This window comes from Bombina bombina, chromosome 3 (genome assembly GCF_027579735.1).
Source record: "Bombina bombina isolate aBomBom1 chromosome 3, aBomBom1.pri, whole genome shotgun sequence".
Classification (NCBI taxonomy): domain Eukaryota; kingdom Metazoa; phylum Chordata; class Amphibia; order Anura; family Bombinatoridae; genus Bombina; species Bombina bombina.
Genome location: NC_069501.1, coordinates 515,205,634 through 515,222,528, shown reverse-complemented (window position 1 = coordinate 515,222,528; position 16,895 = coordinate 515,205,634). Strand labels below are relative to the sequence as shown.

Below are 16,895 nucleotides of genomic sequence, written 5' to 3'. Positions count from 1 at the left end.
AAATCTGGATCCATATAGAGCCAAACACCACCAATGCCACCTTCTTCCTCATTTGGAGGCATCCGAAACCTCCGACCGCACAGGCCCAGTAAAGGTATAATTTGCAATACACCTGCAGTGCAGGTAGCAAAGCTGCTTTTAAAATTCTGCCACATTGTCAGAGAAACATAGCCTTCCTCAGAGAAGTATAGTAAAGTGCCTCTTGGCGATACTGCCTTCAAAAACTGCTTTCAGCCCTTTCTAATATTTCAGTGTCAATCTTGATTGCAGTACGGATCCGTTTTTAAAGCAACCTTCACATGCATAGAGCTGGCAAGATAAATCAGTGAGACTGGTGTAAGATGCTTAGAGAATATCGTTGTGAGAGAAATAGACACACACCCTGGAAACCTCTTTATTAAGCCCATGGAACTTACCTGCTCCTCCCACTTTCTGAAACTGCCAATAGAACAAATACAAAGTGCAATGCGAGATACACAGAAATATACTAAGTATGATCCTAATTTGTTAAAAAGTTTCACAAAAACTTTGAAAAGCATAAAAAGAATTTGTAAAACTACAATCCTAAATACACTGCTATATGCAGAATCTAAATTAGCTCAAATATAAACTAGCAAGTGCAAAGGACAACATCTTAAATCTAAAAATAATATATAGCACAAAATGTAAATGCAATATAACTGTCATGTCATGCAGTTCTATATTGCACTGGGCTTGTCTCTCCTTCACATACAGAAATGCAGGGAACGCCCCTTAAGAGAAGTAAAGCAAAATGTGCCTTTCTAGAATCTTATAAAGTATCTTGCAGTGCTGGAGGACCATTTTAGATCATCTCATCTGAGCATAGATCTTTAGATCATCAGGTCCATTGGGAGAACAGTGGAAAATGAACATTTATAATCTCTTTCCCACCCTTAACTGGGAGTTTGATGTCCAGCACTTAAATTTTCATTATAGGTGGGTTACAATGTGCAAGATCAACTATTTCAAATGACAAAGTAAAGACAAAGGCGCTATTTGTAATACATTATAATGTGTAAAATGGATAATTGGGAACCCACTGTTCTTTAAAAGGCTATTTCTGTTACAGTCCTATATTACCTTTTAACGCCAGAGGGTATTTCCATAACTTCTTCACTGACACCTAGTGGCTATTTTGTGAAATGTGGCAGTCATGTTTAAGTAGACCGTTTTAATAAAATTACATACAATCAATCCAATAAGACAACAGAGTGGAGGGGATGTTATCCACAGTACAACTTTATAAATACATCTAAAAAAAAATGGCAACGTGCTACATGTCACCAGACTCTCCCCTCCCCCCACACCCTGACATACAGACATAGGGGACCCGGTGACGGATCACAGAGAATGGCAAAAGGGGAAGGATCTTATACAGAGAAGGGGAGAAGGATGCTTTGGGGGAGGCCATCACCCCCCCAGACAAGGCCACTGATGTTGTAGTGGTTGTGTGTTCAGCACCATGTGAATTCTTTTGTTGCCAGAGACCAGGTAAACAATGTATGACTGGACTCTACGACACCAAAAACATGAAGGTTCTCCCACAGCAACTGCAGAAGTGCTCTGAGCCCTGGTCAAATAAAATGGTATCTACATCCATTAAATATCTTTAATTCAGCAAAAAATGGATTATCCCCCTATTATAGGATTTTTACATTTTTCTATAGGTAGCATAAAGGGGTAAGACATATATATGTCTTTATATTTGTATCACCACTTGAGGTACAGTATAACTCGATACTTAGAGGGACATGAAACAATATTTTTTTATTTCATGATTCAGATACACAATATAATTTTAACAACTTTCCAATGTACTTCTATTATCAAATTTGCTTCATTCTCTTATCCTTTGTTGAAGGAGCAGCAATGTAGTACTGGAATATAGCTGAACACATTGGATCAGCCAGTCAAGAGGCATACATGGTAGCCAACAATCAGCAGCTAGCTCCCAATACTGCATTGATGCTCCTGAGCCTACCTATGCATGCTTTTCAACAAAGGATACAAAAAGAACAAAGCAGATTATATAATAGAAGTAAATTGGAAAGTTGTTTAAAATTGTGTGTTTTATTTGTATTATGACATTTTCATTTTGACTTTACCTGACCTTCAAGCCTTTATATTTACAGAATTACTAAATCCCATATAACCACTCCCAATAAATTATTCCATAAGCTGTATTTCATATTTATGTGATCAGACTCATGAGTTATACAAATTTGTACAGAAACCTGTGAGAGATCTGCCTTTTTTTGCTGAATTTTCATTACTGTATTACCGTGTCCTTCCCACCCATCAGATGGGAGATTTGCATATATGGAATTTTGGACAATCACATTTTCCTTCCTGACACGGGGTTAAATGGAGAAAGCAAAAATGTGGGGGGAAAAATGATTGATGGATGTAGAATGTGGGAAACACAAGAAGACAATAACCAAGGGGCCAATTTAGCGTTTTGCCATCAGTTTAGAATTACATGATACAAAGTTTGCAAGGAACAAGAATAAAAATAATTTACAGAAATGTAAGAAGTGGCGCTGTACAATTTTAAAACCATTCATTTAATGAAGAAGAGATTAAAAAGTTATATTAAGCAATATTTCAATATGATAGTCTCTAGAGCATTTACAATTTTAAGTTCTGGTTTGTGGGGTACATAAACCCAGTGTTAATCTGCTATGGTTTTTCTGCTTGAAAAAATAATTTGCAATAATATATATTGTCTGGTTCAGAGAGGAGCAAAATAAATTTGGTTCTTAAAATAAGAACAGTCTTATAAATTAAATAAGGTGCTAATGTAAGAGAGGTGCAACTGTTTTGCACATACTGATCACTATAAAATATTTTAAGAACAGTTAAGTCTATGCTCCGCTACCAGACACAATATCATTGATTTGCAAAATGTAATTTCCCAACTTTAAATATATCTTTATATTACTAGATTCAAATAACCCTAAACCAGGCCCCAAAGTAAGAGAGAAATGGAGGCACATGGAATGATTCATTCTTTTTCACATCTAAAGTATGAAAGGGGGTAGTATCATAATGTGGCTCTTTGCATTCACAACAGGGTTGTTCAACTGCATTATTTATGGTATATCCTATTGCATTTGTAAACTTTAATGACAATTAGTTTTTTTTGTTATCAGTCAAGAAGCTTACAGCTGAAACAGAATCTAGCCCTTTGCAGACCCTGCTTAAACACAGGTGGGTCACAAGTACCCCAGTCATTTTAATGTACAATTTCTTTTATCTGTAAATTACTGGCTCTGAAGGACTACAGTTGGACAGCCCTCATAAAACAATGAACAGGCTACTAATGCAGAAATGCATTGTTCTTTAGGCTCGCATGGGTTGGCACAGACAAACATAGCTATGCAGACATACAGGTTGGTATAAAGAAAAAAAAAAGAAAAACTAACCAATGTTTATGAACACTGGAGCAATGGGATGTCAAATACCAAAACAATGTATGACTCAATAGGGTCCTTAAAGGATGACTCTGCTTTTAAATCATTGGCTTTCATCTAGGCCTATAATCCAGCTTGGGTGGGGAGCAGACATGTAGCCAGGGAGACAATACATGACCATACCTATTCATTTTGCTTTAAAAGGACATAAAAGTTAAAAAATAAAGTGCTCTGTATCACTAGAGGAGATTATTTTTCAACACATAGCACCCTGTCCTGTTTGCTCACTGGGGTACAACTAATAGAAGAGAGACTAAAACAGCATTAACCACAAACTACTGGACCCTTCAAAATGATATGAGTAGATCAGCAATATAGAGCAGTTTATTATTTGTCTCTTAGGTCCATTTTGATATTTGTCTTAATATAATCAAAAACTGGAAATATTTATCTAGATTCAGAAAGCCTAAACGAGTCCATTTCCTAGAAATTATGGGACACTGCTCCACATTGTTTTACTGATCTCTGATAGGGTTATAACCACACTGAGCATGCATTGAGCACCCAGGAAGTAGGTAACCCCTTTTTTTACAAGGCTAGAGAAGAAAAGAGGATCTGTGCGTTGTAATATTCTGCCCTCTGGAACAAGCTGTGCAGAAATCCCTTTCCGCTGCCACCCAGAAGTGAGCACCAGATTTCAGCACCAAGGTCCCAGGGGCTGGTGTATGCCCCCAACACTTTAGAGAAAGTGCATAGCCATTAAGCACCTTCTCCTCCTTTCTGTGCGTTTACAGGAACATTTACCTCCTACATAACAAGGATCATAATAAAGTAAAATGCAGCACAAGTCCCAGAGCATTAATAAGAACGTATTATATGCTATTGGAGGCATTGTTTATATAAGCAAAACAAAAAGACTTAAGTCCAAGCCTGAACTATTATCTTTTTTTTTCTATTTAGAGGCACGTGTAGAGCATTAGTTAATACATCAAGTCACTAACCTGAAGGGCTGAGTGCCCCTTCTCTGATTCTCACAGTGTGCCCTATTCATGCATCAAGCCACCTTTGTCACTTACTTGAAAACAAAGTGCTGTTCTTTAACCACTAAGTGAAAAAGCTATTTTTTACTTGTAAATTGCTCTACTAACAAACACTTATACTGAGTTATTCCTTTACCATGTTTATATTGCTTTATCTGAATGCTGCGAGTTATTATTAATGCTCTGTTTGCTGTTTCCCGCTCCCAGCGGCACCAAATTAGATAAAAACATCCCCTAAATAAAACCTAGTACATAAGGCTAACCAACAGTTCCTCAGAGATTCCATAATGACTGCATGGTGGGAATGTCCCGAATACAGTGGTTGGCATCATGCATGTCAAAAGGTTCAGCAATGATGGAGCCCAGCATGACGCCACTGTTGAGGGATATATGCCATACCCACGGCCATCAAAATAAGAGATGTAATCATGGCAATACAAGTGCACACAGTGCCATGGGTATGAACGGAGGGAGGCACTGGTAGTAGATGCACCTTTAACTTTTCTTATATTAATGTTGATGCCTGCCATTTCACCAGTAAATTATGATGACAACCACAATAGCATGTGATCTCTGTTGCAGTTCCATTAGCCACTGAGCCATGTTTAGGAAGTACAGTTATTCTAATAACAGTCATAAACAATTCCCATCCCGCCCTGTGACCCTCCCACCAAATTATCATGTCCACTATTTTTTAACAACTCTCTTGTCTTTTATATCCTTAACAAAGAGACCCTCTCATGCAGATATTCCTTAGGGGGCTAGACGTGAGATCCAAAAAAGTAATCAGGTCATACTCGTGTGTAAAAACAAAGGAAGGGGGGGGAAATAACATTGACCATTCCCCCAAGCCAGTTCTGCGCATCAGCCAAAAGGGGAGAAGTATTTTGCGTTCCCCTTCTCCCAATTCCAAAATGAAGGTGATGTTGAACAATTAAGGATGTTAACAAGGAAAGCCAAGTTTGTCCTTGGTGCTTTGATTAAGAGGCTCCGGGGCCTTCATTCTCTTTCTGTGTGGCCGTGTTGATGGCAGATTCTGCCTGTGCGAAGTTAAAACAAGTGTGTGCAGGATAGCAGCTTGCCAGACCTGGATCATTTAGATAGTAGAGGTTAGATCACTGTCACAAATTGTGTCTCTGTCTGGAGACTCAATAAAGTTGGCTGCCTCTTGAAGTTTCAGGAGCATTGCCATCTGTAAATAATGTATAAGAACGTTAAATGCTAATGAAAGCTGCCTCTGATCCTTTTTCACAAACCCACATTAAGTAGCATACCCAAATATCAACTTTAAAAGGATACTGGACCATATTTTTTTCTTTCATGATTCAGATAGAGCATGCCGTTTTAAGCAACTTTCTAATTTACTCCTATTATCAATTTTTCTTCATTCTCTTGGTATCTTTTTTCATAAAAAGCAGGAATGAAATCTTACAAGCAGGCCCATCTTTGGTTCAGCACCTGGGTAGCGCTTGCTGATTGGTGGCTAAATGTAGCCATTAATCAGCAAGCGATATCCAGGGTCTGAACCAAAAATGGTTCCTGCATTCTCAAATAAAGATACCAAAAGAAAAACAGAATTTATGCTTACCTGATAAATTACTTTCTCCAACGGTGTGTCCGGTCCACGGCGTCATCCTTACTTGTGGGGATATTCTCTTCCCCAACAGGAAATGGCAAAGAGCCCAGCAAAGCTGGTCACATGATCCCTCCTAGGCTCCGCCTTCCCCAGTCATTCGACCGACGTAAAGGAGGAATATGCATAGGAGAAATCATATGATACCGTGGTGACTGTAGTTAGAGAAAATAATTCATCAGACCTGATTAAAAAACCAGGGCGGGCCGTGGACCGGACACACCGTTGGAGAAAGTAATTTATCAGGTAAGCATAAATTCTGTTTTCTCCAACATAGGTGTGTCCGGTCCACGGAGTCATCCTTACTTGTGGGAACCAGTGACGTGCGGTGAGGTCAGAGGCTGGTGAGGCAGTGGCCATGATATGCGAGACACACGTATATGCACACATACATGCTCTCTCATAATTACACATGCACATACAGATGATCTCTCTAACACACACACACACACACGCAAACACACACACACCTGCTTTGTCACTCACACATGCTCTCATACTTACACATACAGATGATCTCTCACAAACACATACACACATAGATTTTCTCATACTTACACATGCACATACAGATGATCTCTCTCTCACAAACACTCACACAGATGCTCACTCATACTTGCACACAAACACACATGCACACAAAGATGCTCTGTCCCACACAAACACAAATGCTCTCCACCCTGCAAAAATCCTCCATCTGTGGAGGTTACTAAAGATGAAGATACAAAGTGAATTCTAGATTTTGGGTACAATAAAAGGCTAACAACCCCTAGCAAGTAATGTTTCCACTAAGCAGAACATACAGGAGTTTTCACGTGTGATTAGACTCAATGCTGTAATTTCAGCACTGTGGTTACTGCTTGTTTCACTGTCTTATTTTTAATGAAATATGGTGTTTCCTGAATGCTTGCTTAAAAGTTCCCTTTATATTATCAATATTAACCAGTAGCCACATAATTTTCCAGCAAACCTAAGAACATTCTATTAGCTGTTATTTCTTCTGGAGAGAGTGATGAAAACAGTGGGAATGAGATAGTGGAAGAAAGGGAATGGAAGGTGAGAGAAAAGAGAGAGAAGGGGGAATGGAGAGAGAACATGTAAAGTGGAGAGAAATATACAGGGAGAAATGGGGAAGTGAGAGAGGACAGAAATTAAGCAAATAAAGAAAGGTAAGAGAATGATGAGGGAGAAGAGGAAGAGTTGAAGAGGGAGGGGGTAGAGAGGGGAATAAAGTATGGAGAAAGTGTAAATAGAGTGAGAGAAGAAAGATAGAGAAGGGATATAGAATGGAGAAAGTTGGATCAAAGAGAGAATAGAGAGCCTGTATAGAGAGAGATGAAATGGGGGCACAATACACAGGGGAAGAGAGAGAAGAAGATAAGAGTGGGAGAGACAGTAAGATCTGAGAGTGGAGAAAGAGCGAGAGAAAAGAAAGAGGGGGAACAAAAAGAGGAGAGAGTAAGAAAAAGAAGAAATACATACTTTTTTTCCCTTCAGTCACACATTCAACACAGTTCCCTATGCAAAGTATAAACTCTCATGTCCCTCAGGGGAAGACTTCTGTGTGTGTATATATAGGACTTGCATGTATGTGTATGGCTGAGCAACACAATTATTTTACATTTATGTCAGTATAACAATCTTGCTAGCAGTATGTACCACTCTACAGACCTGATAATGTGCTGAAAAAGCAAAAGTATTACCCCCCTGCACTCAATTTAATTGTTTTATAAAGAAACTAGGTGAACATAACAATATAACTCAGACAATTTTTTACATTAATTAATCCAGGTGATTCACTTTTTAACAGGAGACTTGCATAGCTTCCAAGGATAAATTACTCATTTTAAACACTCCAAATCACTTGCTGGCTGCTGTTCTGAAAATCAGCATTTTATTTCCTGAGAGCTGGCTGTCATAACCACTTGACTACACACAGTATATATAGTAATAATACACATACTGTGCCATTGATTAACTAGTGTGTCTCATGTTAGCCACATTCATTTAACTTTTCTTTATGGGGCAGCTCTCATTTTTATAATGCTCAAACCTAAAGCAACAGAAAACTATCAGCTCATTCAATTATACCACTGCAGTCCTACTACTGCACAAACATTATCTGCAGGAGAAAAATCAAGTCCTGGTGTTGATTCTATCAGGTAAAAAAAGAACTGCAGGAATATTGTGGTTTCCCTTTAAAAGCACAACACTGTAATGCAATTAATTGGCTTGATGTGGATATATACACTTAATCTGAGGTCAGTTCTTCGATCACAGAAGTGCTAACTTAAAGACCTATAACATCCCACTCCTGAACTTCAAGAGCCCCAAAGCATTGCCCTCCTTTCAGCAGCATTGTCATGTGCAAAGCCAAAACACATAAAGTTCCAATGTTAAAACCACCTTCTTAAATGAATTGTCAACTCCCACCTCACAGCAAACATCTTTCCCCCGGTTGTGCAGTTTCTGCTAATGGCAGGTTATAAGGGGATTACATCCAGTAAACAAAGGCTGAGGCACCCTTCAAGTACCAAGCAAACAGATAATATGCCCATATCCAAAGAACAGATCTCACCCATGTGCTGCCATATTCACTGACAAATACATAGGAGCAGACATGTCTAACAGCTATATAGCTAATAGCTGTAACCCCTTGCATACCAGAGGGGTTAGGAAAATATTTACACAAGCTTGTTTAGCAGCATTGCAGCATTGATAATATGAGGAGCACATATTTTCACATATGTCTAATAAGTGCCCCGGCAATGCATGTTGGGACTGTATAAACACATACAGCGTATGTGACCGCGCACACACATGACTATCAGCATAAATAAATAATACATCATACATATAGCATACAGGAATATTTCACGGCTTCTGCTGCTTTGTCAAAGCCACTCAGGCTATAGGTAGTTATAAAATAGCAAATCACGATGGAATAAAATGTAAAAGCAGTGGAGATCAATAAGATCATTTGATAATATAAACTCATACACTGTTTTTGACCGCGCACAAACATATCAGCATGCACAAATATTAAATCATACAGCAATGTACCTAGACTCACTAGTGTGCAAGTGGTAGTGGGTTGTGTAACTTACTCTCTCAGGCGGTGGCCGGCTCATCAGAATAAAACAGTGTGGGGAAAAAAAAGTAGTAGAATAGATTACTTACCCAATACCAAAAAGTAACGGTCCTCAGCGGGTGCGGCTCACTCCTTGGCTGCTTGACACTGATTGCGTTGGATCTTCCTTCCAGCAGCCTGGCTTCTCACAGTGCACTGTCCACGTGACTCAGCTGAGGGCTCCAAGGTTCCCTCCAGCACTTCCGCACACTGCTCCGCATCGTCAGCAGTCACGTGACATGACTGATAAGACTGCTGCTGTTTGGCTCCCCAAGGCTGCTAGAAGAGCAGCCTCAAATGGGAGCATATGGGTTCCGCTTTTAGGCACCAGTGGGTGGCGCTGGCTCAGTTGTGGCTCAGGCAGGAATGTTGTGCAATGGATGGAGGACAGCGGACCAGCTCGCTGCCTACCTTCTATTACGCAACATGGATGATACCATGTATGCCGGACCAGGGGGGGGGTGGAAAAAAAATAAACATTTTTTTTTTTTAAATAATAATAATTCTAAAAATAAATGTTTTTAGTCATTAGGACAGGTGAAGCACTGCCTCACCTGCCTCTAATGACTGCACGTCACTGGTGGGAACCAATACCAAAGCTTTAGGACACGGATGATGGGAGGGAGCAAATCAGGTCACCTAGATGGAAGGCACCACGGCTTGCAAAACCTTTCTCCCAAAAATAGCCTCAGAAGAAGCAAAAGTATCAAATTTGTAAAATTTGGTAAAAGTGTGCAGTGAAGACCAAGTCGCTGCCTTACATATCTGATCAACAGAAGCCTCGTTCTTGAAGGCCCATGTGGAAGCCACAGCCCTAGTGGAATGAGCTGTGATTCTTTCAGGAGGCTGCCGTCCGGCAGTCTCATAAGCCAATCGGATGATGCTTTTAAGCCAAAAAGAGAGAGAGGTAGAAGTTGCTTTTTGACCTCTCCTTTTACCAGAATAAACAACAAACAAGGAAGATGTTTGTCTGAAATCCTTTGTAGCCTCTAAATAGAATTTTAGAGCACGAACTACATCCAAATTGTGCAACAAACGTTCCTTCTTTGAAACTGGATTCGGACACAAAGAAGGCACAACTATCTCCTGGTTAATATTTTTGTTAGAAACAACTTTCGGAAGAAAACCAGGTTTAGTACGCAAAACCACCTTATCTGCATGGAACACCAGATAAGGAGGAGAACACTGCAGAGCAGATAACTCTGAAACTCTTCTAGCAGAAGAAATTGCAACCAAAAACAAAACTTTCCAAGATAATAACTTAATATCTACGGAATGTAAGGGTTCAAACGGAACCCCTTGAAGAACTGAAAGAACTAAATTGAGACTCCAAGGAGGAGTCAAAGGTTTGTAAACAGGCTTGATTCTAACCAGAGCCTGAACAAAAGCTTGAACATCCGGCACAGCCGCCAGCTTTTTGTGAAGTAAAACAGATAAAGCAGAAATCTGTCCCTTCAAAGAACTTGCAGATAATCCTTTCTCCAAACCCTCTTGTAGAAAGGATAGAATCTTAGGAATTTTTATCTTGTTCCATGGGAATCCTTTCGATTCGCACCAACAGATATATTTTTTCCATATTTTATGGTAAATTTTTCTAGTTACAGGCTTTCTAGCCTGAATAAGAGTATCAATGACAGAATCTGAGAACCCACGCTTTGATAAAATCAAGCGTTCAATCTCCAAGCAGTCAGTTGGAGTGAGGCCAGATTCGGATGTTCGAACGGACCTTGAACAAGAAGGTCCCGTCTCAAAGGTAGCTTCCATGGTGGAGCCGATGACATATTCACCAGGTCTGCATACCAAGTTCTGCGTGGCCACGCAGGAGCTATCAAGATCACCGAAGCCCTCTCCTGATCGATCCTGGCTACCAGCCTGGGGATGAGAGGAAACGGTGGGAATACATAAGCTAGGTTGAAGGTCCAGGGCGCTACTAGTGCATCTACTAGAGTCGCCTTGGGATCCCTGGATCTGGACCCGTAGCAAGGAACCTTGAAGTTCTGACGAGACGCCATCAGATCCATGTCTGGAATGCCCCATAATTGAGTTATGTGGGCAAAGATTTCCGGATGGAGTTCCCACTCCCCCGGATGAAATGTCTGACGACTCAGAAAATCCGCTTCCCAATTTTCCACTCCTGGGATGTGGATTGCAGACAAGTGGCAGGAGTGAATCTCCGCCCATTGAATTACTTTGGTCACTTCTTCCATCGCCAGGGAACTCCTTGTTCCCCCCTGATGGTTGATATATGCAACAGTCGTCATGTTGTCTGATTGAAACCTTATGAATTTGGCCTTTGCTAGTTGAGGCCAAGCCTTGAGAGCATTGAATATCGCTCTCAGTTCCAGAATGTTTATCGGGAGAAGAGATTCTTCCCGAGACCATAGACCCTGAGCTTTCAGGGGTTTCCAGACCGCGCCCCAGCCCACCAGACTGGCGTCGGTCGTGACAATGACCCACTCTGGTCTGCGGAAGCTCATCCCTTGAGACAGGTTGTCCAGGGTCAGTCACCAACGGAGTGAATCTCTGGTCCTCTGATCTACTTGGATCGTCGGGGACAAGTCTGTATAATCCCCATTCCACTGTCTGAGCATGCACAGTTGTAATGTTCTTAGATGAAATCGCGCAAAAGGAACTATGTCCATTGCCGCAACCATCAAACCTATTACTTCCATGCACTGCGCTATGGAAGGAAGAAGAACAGAATGAAGTACTTGACAAGAGCTTAGAAGTTTTGATTTTCTGGCCTCTGTCAGAAAAATCTTCATTTCTAAGGAGTCTATTATTGTTCCCAAGAAGGGAACTCTTGTTGACGGGAATAGAGAACTTTTTTCTACGTTCACTTTCCACCCGTGAGATCTGAGAAAGGCTAGGACAATGTCCGTATGAGCCTTTGCTTGCGGCAGAGACGACGCTTGAATCAGTATGTCGTCCAAGTAAGGTACTACTGCAATGCCCCTTGGCCTTAGCACCGCTAGAAGGGACCCTAGTACCTTTGTGAAAATTCTTGGAGCAGTGGCTAATCCGAATGGAAGTGCCACAAACTGGTAATGCTTGTCCAGAAAGGCGAACCTTAGGAACCGATGATGTTCCTTGTGGATAGGAATATGTAGATACGCATCCTTTAAATCCACCGTGGTCATGAATTGACCTTCCTGGATGGTAGGAAGAATTGTCCGAATGGTTTCCATTTTGAACGATGGAACCCTGAGAAATTTGTTTAGGATCTTGAGATCCAAAATTGGCCTGAATGTTCCCTTTTTTTTGGGAACTATGAACAGATTGGAGTAAAACCCCATCCCTTGTTCTCCTAATGGAACAGGATGAATCACTCCCATTTTTAACAGGTCTTCTACACAATGTAAGAATGCCTGTCTTTTTATTTGGTCTGAAGACAATTGAGACCTGTGGAACCTTCCCCTTGGGGGTAGTTCCTTGAATTCCAGGAGATAACCTTGAGAAACTATTTCTAACGCCCAAGGATCCTGAACATCTCTTGCCCAAGCCTGAGCGAAGAGAGAGAGTCTGCCCCCCACCAGATCCGGTCCCGGATCGGGGGCCAACATCTCATGCTGTCTTAGTAGCGGTAGCAGGCTTCTTGGCCTGCTTACCTTTGTTCCAGCCTTGCATCGGTCTCCAGGCTGGCTTGGTTTGAGAAGAATTACCCTCTTGCTTAGAGGATGTAGAATTTGAGGCTGGTCCGTTTCTGCGAAAGGGACGAAAATTTGTTTTATTTTTAGCCTTAAAAGACCTATCCTGAGGAAGGGCGTGGCCCTTTCCCCCAGTGATGTCTGAAATAATCTCTTTCAAGTCAGGGCCAAACAGCGTTTTCCCCTTGAAAGGGATGTTAAGCAATTTGTTCTTGGAGGACACATCCGCTGACCAAGACTTTAGCCAAAGCGCTCTGCGCGCCACAATAGCAAAACCTGAATTTTTCGCCGCTAATCTAGCTAATTGCAAAGTGGCGTCTAAGGTAAAAGAGTTAGCCAATTTAAGTGCTTAAACTCTGTCCATAACCTCCTCATAAGAAGATGCTTTATTGAGCGACTTTTCTAGTTCTTCAAACCAGAAACACGCTGCTGTAGTGACAGGAACAATGCATGAAATTGGTTGTAGAAGGTAACCTTGCTGAACAAACATCTTTTTAAGCAAACCCTCTAATTTTTTATCCATAGGATCTTTGAAAGCACAACTATCTTCTATAGGGATAGTGGTGCGTTTGTTTAGAGTAGAAACCGCCCCCTCGACCTTGGGGACTGTCTGCCATAAGTCCTTCCTGGGGTCGACCATAGGAAATAATTTCTTAAAAATAGGGGGAGGGACAAAAGGTATGCCGGGCCTTTCCCATTCTTTATTTACAATGTCCGCCACCCGCTTGGGTATAGGAAAAGCTTCGGGGGGGAACCAGGACCTCTAGGAACTTGTCCATCTTACATAATTTCTCTGGAATGACCAAATTGTCACAATCATCCAGAGTAGATAACACCTCCTTAAGCAGAGCGCGGAGATGTTCCAATTTAAATTTGAATGTAATAACGTCAGGTTCAGCTTGTTGAGAAATTTTTCCTGAATCTGAAATTTCTCCCTCAGACAAAACCTCCCTGGCCCCTTCAGACTGGTGTAAGGGCATGTCAGAACCATTATCATCAGCGTCCTCATGCTCTTCAGTATCTAAAACAGAGCAGTCGCGCTTTCGCTGATAAGTGGGCATTTTGGCTAAAATGTTTTTAATAGAATTATCCATTACAGCCGTTAATTGTTGCATAGTAAGGAGGATTGGCGCACTAGATGAACTAAGGACCTCCTGAGTGGGCAAGACTGGTGTAGACATAGAAGGAGATGATGCAGTACCATGCTTACTCCCCTCACTTAAGGAATCATTTTGGGCAACATTATTATCAGTGGCATCATTGTCCCTACTTTGTTTGTCACATTCATCACATATATTTAAATGGAGAGGAACCTTGGCTTCCGAACATACAGAATATCGTCTATCTGATGGTTCAGACATGTTAATAGGCATAAACTTGATAACAAAGCACAAAAAACGTTTTAAAATAAAACCGTTACTGTCACTTTAAATTTTAAACTGAACACACTTTATTACTGAATATGTGCAAAAGTATGAAGGAATTGTTCAAAATTCACCAAAATTTCACCACAGTGTCTTAAAGCCTTAAAAGTATTGCACACCAAATTTGAAAGCTTTAACTCTTAAAATAACGGAACCGGAGCCGTTTTTACATTTAACCCCTATACAGTCCCTGGTATCTGCTTTGCTGAGACCCAACCAAGCCCAGAGGGGAATACGATACCAAATGACGCCTTCAATAAGCTTTTTCAGTGGATCTGAGCTCCTCACACATGCATCTGCATGCCTTGCTTCTCAAAAACAACTGCGCATTAGTGGTGCGAAAATGAGGCTCTGCCTATGACTAGAAAAGGCCCCCAGTGAAAAAGGTGTCCAATACAGTGCCTGCCGTTTTTTTAACAGAATTCCCAAGATTAAAAAAAACTCTTCAAAGTTATAAACCATTAAATATGCTTATAAAGTAATCGTTTTAGCCCAGAAAAATGTCTACCAGTCTTTAAAGCCCTTGTGAAGCCCTTTATTCTTATATTTAAAACTAAGAAAATGGCTTACCGGATCCCATAGGGAAAATGACAGCTTCCAGCATTACCAAGTCTTGTTAGAAATGTGTCATACCTCAAGCAGCAAAAGTCTGCTCACTGTTTCCCCCAACTGAAGTTAATTCATCTCAACAGTCCTGTGTGGAAACAGCCATCGATTTTAGTAACGGTTGCTAAAATCATTTTCCTCTTACAAACAGAAATCTTCATCTCTTTTCTGTTTCAGAGTAAATAGTACATACCAGCACTATTTTAAAATAACAAACTCTTGATTGAAGAATAAAAACTACATTTAAACACCAAAAAACTCTTAGCCATCTCCGTGGAGATGTTGCCTGTGCAACGGCAAAGAGAATGACTGGGGAAGGCGGAGCCTAGGAGGGATCATGTGACCAGCTTTGCTGGGCTCTTTGCCATTTCCTGTTGGGGAAGAGAATATCCCCACAAGTAAGGATGACGCCGTGGACCGGACACACCTATGTTGGAGAAAAGAAGAAAAATTGATAATAGGCGTAAATTCGAAAGTTGATTAAAACTGCATGCTCTATCTGAATCATGAAAGGAAAAAATTTGGGTTCAGTATCCCTTTAATGTACTGACCACAAACACATGAAACACCACACCCTTTATCTACTCCCCTCCCAAACACAACAAACATTAACATAACGCAGGGCATTACCAATGGGTCCGTCTCCAGGGATGCAGGTGGGGAATCCTTAACATTGTGGTCTCTTGATGGTGATGCAGATATGTGGGTACCTATGCTGGGCTGGGGTAAATGCAAGAGCTTGGATTGGTCTTGTTGAGCAAGGGGCCAGGGCAGTGTATCCCTTACCCACTCCACTGGGTCCTCCCATGCTGCCTTGAGGCCATGAACCTATAAGAGGAAAGGAGACATAAGTGGAACAATGAAATTGATATCCTAGCTTTAAACAAATAATATATAGGGTGGTTGTCTAGCTTTGATCGATTTCAGTAATCCTTGAATGGAAAATTATGAAATTTGATCTGCATATTATTTGTAATGCTATGTTTGTTGCAAACTCTTACAGGCAAGAAGTAGGTTAAAACAATCAATGTCCCAATAAGTGTGTAAGCTGACCCACAATTCTTAAAATATTCCATATAGCTTGTATATCAGGAATGTCCTATATTGATTAGATAGCGTCTTCATATTAAAGTCTTAATAAGCCCAATTTGCCTATTGGATGGAAAAAGTGTGTGTGTAAGTGGTTGTAGTTTGTTGCGTTTGCGTATCTGTAGGTGCATGACCATTTGCTTTCCACCTAAGTTATGAAGGTGACAATAGGTAATACATGTAATATATTTCACCTTGATTCCATCCTTGGCCCCCTCTTGGAGGTAAGGGATAATAGAATTATTCCAGAGATCAATAAACCAGACACGGAAATCCTCAATCTCAACTGGACAAGACAAGAAGAAGCAGGGACCTGTGATACCAAAAGAACAAACATATGAAGGTTCTGTAGCATAAACATACTGTTGTCATACTCCATAAGTGCTCTTGTTATAAAATGATTAAAAGGAAAAAGAAGGAACAGTTTCCATACAGTTTACCACTCCGCAGAATTCTTTTTTATTCAGGAAGCAAAGAGTTACTACAGTAATCTGTCTAAAAATAAAAATGTGAAAATAATAGTTCCTCTCTCTTCCACTTAAAGGGACATAATACTCATATGCTAAATCACTTGAAACTAATGCAGTATAACTGTAAAAAGTTGACAGGAAAATATGTAAAAAAGGAAGATATTTTACCTCACAATCTCCTCAGCTCAGCAGAGTAAGTTCTGTGTAAAAAGTTATACTCAGTTACTGCCCAGCTGCAGGTAAAAAAACAACAGCAGCCAATCAGCATCAACAGTGCTGAGGTCATGAACTCTTTTACTGTGATCTCATGAGATTTCACTTAACTCTCATGAGATTTCATTGTAAATTTCCTTACACTGAATAGGGAAATAACATGAGAGTGCACGATGCTCAACCCTTCGGCTGTCCCGGGACAGACATAC

General features: G+C 40.6%; 1 protein-coding gene across 6 annotated transcripts in view; it reads right to left on the bottom strand.

The window, feature by feature from the left end:
• Positions 1-1,233: 1,233 nt before the first annotated feature.
• The window catches only part of NAV1 (neuron navigator 1), a 345,632-nt gene continuing 329,970 nt past the window's right edge, over positions 1,234-16,895 (bottom strand). For all 6 annotated transcript variants that reach the window (XM_053706924.1, XM_053706925.1, XM_053706926.1 and 3 more), the window contains 3 exons: positions 16,198-16,316; positions 15,545-15,742; positions 1,234-5,666 (listed from right to left, as the gene is read on the bottom strand). In XM_053706924.1, the coding sequence (XP_053562899.1) occupies positions 5,571-5,666; positions 15,545-15,742; positions 16,198-16,316 (413 nt within the window). In that variant the 3' untranslated portion in view covers positions 1,234-5,570. The remainder of the gene's footprint in view (positions 5,667-15,544; positions 15,743-16,197; positions 16,317-16,895) is intronic.